The 3,549-nt window shown below is 56.0% G+C and overlaps 2 protein-coding genes across 2 annotated transcripts in view; both read right to left on the minus strand.

Moving 5' to 3' along the window:
• LOC114071012 overlaps positions 1-1,450 on the minus strand; it is a gene marked incomplete at its 3' end in the record, with an annotated part of 15,912 nt that extends 14,462 nt beyond the window's left edge. Inside the window, exon 1 of the mRNA XM_027908668.1 lies at positions 7-1,450. Within this exon, the coding sequence (XP_027764469.1) occupies positions 7-1,425 (1,419 nt within the window). The remainder of the gene's footprint in view (positions 1-6) is intronic.
• Positions 1,451-1,591: 141 nt separating this feature from the next.
• Positions 1,592-3,549, minus strand: part of LOC114071013 (protocadherin gamma-A4-like) — a 36,049-nt gene continuing 34,091 nt past the window's right edge. The window contains exons 10-11 of the mRNA XM_027908669.1: positions 3,217-3,520; positions 1,592-1,729 (exon numbers count right to left, since the gene is read on the minus strand). Of these exons, the coding sequence (XP_027764470.1) occupies positions 1,592-1,729; positions 3,217-3,520 (442 nt within the window). The remainder of the gene's footprint in view (positions 1,730-3,216; positions 3,521-3,549) is intronic.

A 3,549-nucleotide genomic window follows, 5' to 3' on the forward strand; every position in this document is an offset into this window, starting at 1 on the left:
CCGCACCACCAGCACCAGCGCGCCCGCCGCGTTATTCTCCCGCAGACGCGCGCTGTAGCGCTCCTGCGAGAACACCGGCGCGTTGTCGTTCACGTCCAGCACCCGCAGCGCCAGCACCCTGCTGCTCTGCAGCGCCGGCCACCCGCCGTCGGACGCCCGCACCGTCACGTTGTACTCCGACTGCTGCTCGCGGTCCAGCTCTCTCGCTGTCACCACGCGGTAGTAGCTGCCCTGCGATCTCTCCAGGAGGAACGGGACATTCCCGTCAAGGGAGCAGCGCACCTCGCCGTTGGCACCCGAGTCCTGGTCCTGTACGTGTAGCAGGGCAACAACAGTCCCCGTCGGGGAGTCCTCAGAGACCTCACTAAGCTGAGAAGTCACTGTCAGTTTAGGTGCATTGTCGTTTATGTCTGTTACAGTGATCTCGACCTTTGCCGTATCGTAAAGTTGTCCTCCGTCCCGTGCTTGCACCTCCATCTCGTAGGCGTTACCTTCCTCAAAGTCCAGGCTTCTCATTAGCGTGATCTCTCCTGTTTCAGAATCCAGATGGAAAATATCCAATGCCATGTCCGTCTCTTTCTTCAGTGAGTATCTGACGTTCCCGTTCATACCCTCGTCGGCGTCTGTGGCCGTGACGGTGATGAGGGTGGAGCCCACGGGCACGTCCTCTGGCACACGCACTGTGTACTCCGCCTGGCTGAACACGGGCGCGTTGTCGTTCGCGTCCACCACCGTCACGCGGATCCGCGCCGTGCCCGTCCGGGCCGGATCGCCACCGTCGATCGCCCTCAGCACCAGCTCGTGGAACGCCGCCTCCTCCCGGTCCAGCGCCTTCGCCAGCACCAGCTCGGGACGCTGATCCCCGCCGGGGCCCGTCTGCACGGCCAGTGAGAAGTGCTCGTCGCCGCTCAGCTCGTAGCTCTGCAGGGAATTCTGTCCAGAGTCCGGATCGTGAGCCCTGGGAAGTGAAAAATGCGACCCTGGGGTATTCATCTCGCTTATTTTCTCTTCCACTTCAGTATCCTTGAACGTGGGGGAGTTGTCATTAATGTCCGTGATTTCCACATCAATTTCGTAAACTTTCATTTCCCCCTCCACTATCAGCTCACAGCGCAGCACGCATTTCTCCACCAGCCGGCACAGCTGCTCTCTGTCGATCCTCTCGGCCGTCACTAAATGTCCCGTCTTCCCATGCAGAGTGAAATACTGCGTCCTACCTCTGTCTATGATGCGGACGCCACGATCTGCGAGAGCCGGCAGCTGCAGCCCCAGGTCCTTGGCCACGTCGCCCACGAACGAGCCCTTGGGCATCTCCTCGGGCACCGAGTAGCGCAGCTGCCCCCACGCCGCCTCCCAGGCCGCCAGCAGGACGCCCCAGAGCAGGACTCGCTGCCGCCGGCCCCAGCGCCTCCCCGCAGAGCACATCTCCGCCGCCGCACCGCCGGCACCGCAACACTACCGGCTGATCCCCGCCGCCGATCCCGCTCACACTCCACCTTAAACCTGTCGCTCCCGGCCGCTACCGCCGGCCCCTCTGCCTCGCTATATCACGGCTCCGCACTGCCGGGATGTTTGGAAACAGACCGCTGCCCTAGCCAGGAATCCAGCGATCGAGCCGGTCCGCAGCGGGCGGGGCTGCAGCGCTCCGACCTTCCTCTCGCTCCTCTCGGTCAACAGCGGCGCCCGCAGCCTCCTCCCGGCACTGCAGCGTTGCCGAGACATGCTCGCCCTGCCTCGCCCACGGGAAGCTCAAAAAGATGTCACATTCTCTACGAAAATGTCAGGTCCAGTATAGCGAGACCTGGTGTTAATTTCTTTCTACCGCGCGGGAAAATATTTATGTGATTGTGATAATCTCTAGATACAAAGTTCTCTTAATGTGGCGTGCAGAGTATTCCGAATCTACTCATCTATGGCAGGAAAGCACAGCATCTTCCGTGCAAATGCACACTTTTTTATGTCATTCATTCTCTAGTTTTTCCTCACTGAGCGTCAACACTGAAACCCCTCCAGCCACAGTAGATTCCCAGACTGATAGAAATTGAACATAGCAGCGAAGAAGATTCCTCCTCAAAAGGAGGGATTCTAGGGACTGCCTTGCCCTCTTTGCCTTGTTAGATTGCCCCTGAACATCCGAAGCTGCTCTGAATCAGCCTGCGTGTCTTCCCTTTCCAACCACTTCTTTCGAATTTTTCATCATAGCCTTATGAAAGAGGTTGTGCTTATACAGCTTAGTGCTCCCTTCTTGATAACAGCCTTACCGATAGACCCTATTGACTAAGGAATATATAAATTTTGGGGAAAAAAAAAAAAAAAGAAACGCAGGTTAAAAGCAAAACCAAACCAACCAACCAATCATCAAACAAACTACAAACCCCACGCCATTTCTCTCTTAAAACTCATTCAGTGTCTGCAGACAAGACAGTTGAGGATTGGTAAACAAGAGGGCACTACCACACATGATGGAACCCTTCATAATATATGACCGTAGAAAGAGAACAAATAAACAAAGCTCTGATAAAGTCAGAGACCGATTGGAGATCGATCAAGTGGTCTCACTATTGTAGCCATTTATGCAGCCTTCTTACACTAAAAGATGGGAGGATACAGGGTGAAAGACACATATATTTGTAATGGAAGAAAGTTTTTCCTTCATCAACACGTTTCCTTAAAAGCAGTGAAATGAAAAAGATCGCAGTGTATGTATTCGGCAAACCAAAATCAGGAAGGAAAAATCTCATCACTGAGAGTCAGTCATACTCCAAGCTCTGCCATGCAGAACTAGTGGATCCCCTTTCCAAAAGTAAGGGTCTGCTTTCACCGTTACTAACCCGTATTACTTCACACAACACAACATTTGAAGAAAATCATGAACCTGAACATTTGATGAAAAAAGGGATGATGTCACTACACTACTACTCCGAGAGGAAAATTTATTAAAAAAACCCCTGAAAGCCGACCTTTATAAGTCCTACGGTTTCATGCAGCATAAGCTGAACAAGAGCCTCCCAACGGAGCCGACATCAGTGACAGCTCATGAGGCAGGAAGGGCTGGTTCACAATGTCTGCTGCCTAAAACGGGGCACAGTTATTATCCTCGCCTGTAAAAACAGAGACCAGCACTAGCTGAACCAGAACAGACACAAATCCCAAGAGCCCACTGCCACCTGCGCACCCTTACGAAAAGCTCAGAGAGGAGTGAAGGGGCTTACAGACCTGCAGTGCATCGGGGTCGGTGGGCGGCTCTCCCGCGACGGCGCTGCTGCTCGGGCTCGGCTTGTCGCAGGGCTCCCCGGCCAGAAGCTCCTCGGCGGGCAGGATGGGCAGCGGCGGCCAAGCGGCCTCGGCAGCGGTACGGGGCGGCGCGGCCACGCACAGGTTGTAGGAGTAGGGCAAGGTGCCCTCGCAGAAGTCGGGCGGGAAGGCGGCGCCGGCCAGCGAGAAGCGCTGCGCGCCCAGGCAGCGCAGCACGGCGGGCGGCCCGGCCCGGCGCAGCCGCGCCAGCACGGCCAGCGCCACGCTGAGCACGAAGAGCGCCGACAGCAGCGC

Source organism: Empidonax traillii, unplaced genomic scaffold, assembly GCF_003031625.1.
Source record: "Empidonax traillii isolate 1590-97213 ecotype Southwest subspecies unplaced genomic scaffold, ASM303162v1 scaffold1787:size119432, whole genome shotgun sequence".
NCBI classification, from domain to species: domain Eukaryota; kingdom Metazoa; phylum Chordata; class Aves; order Passeriformes; family Tyrannidae; genus Empidonax; species Empidonax traillii.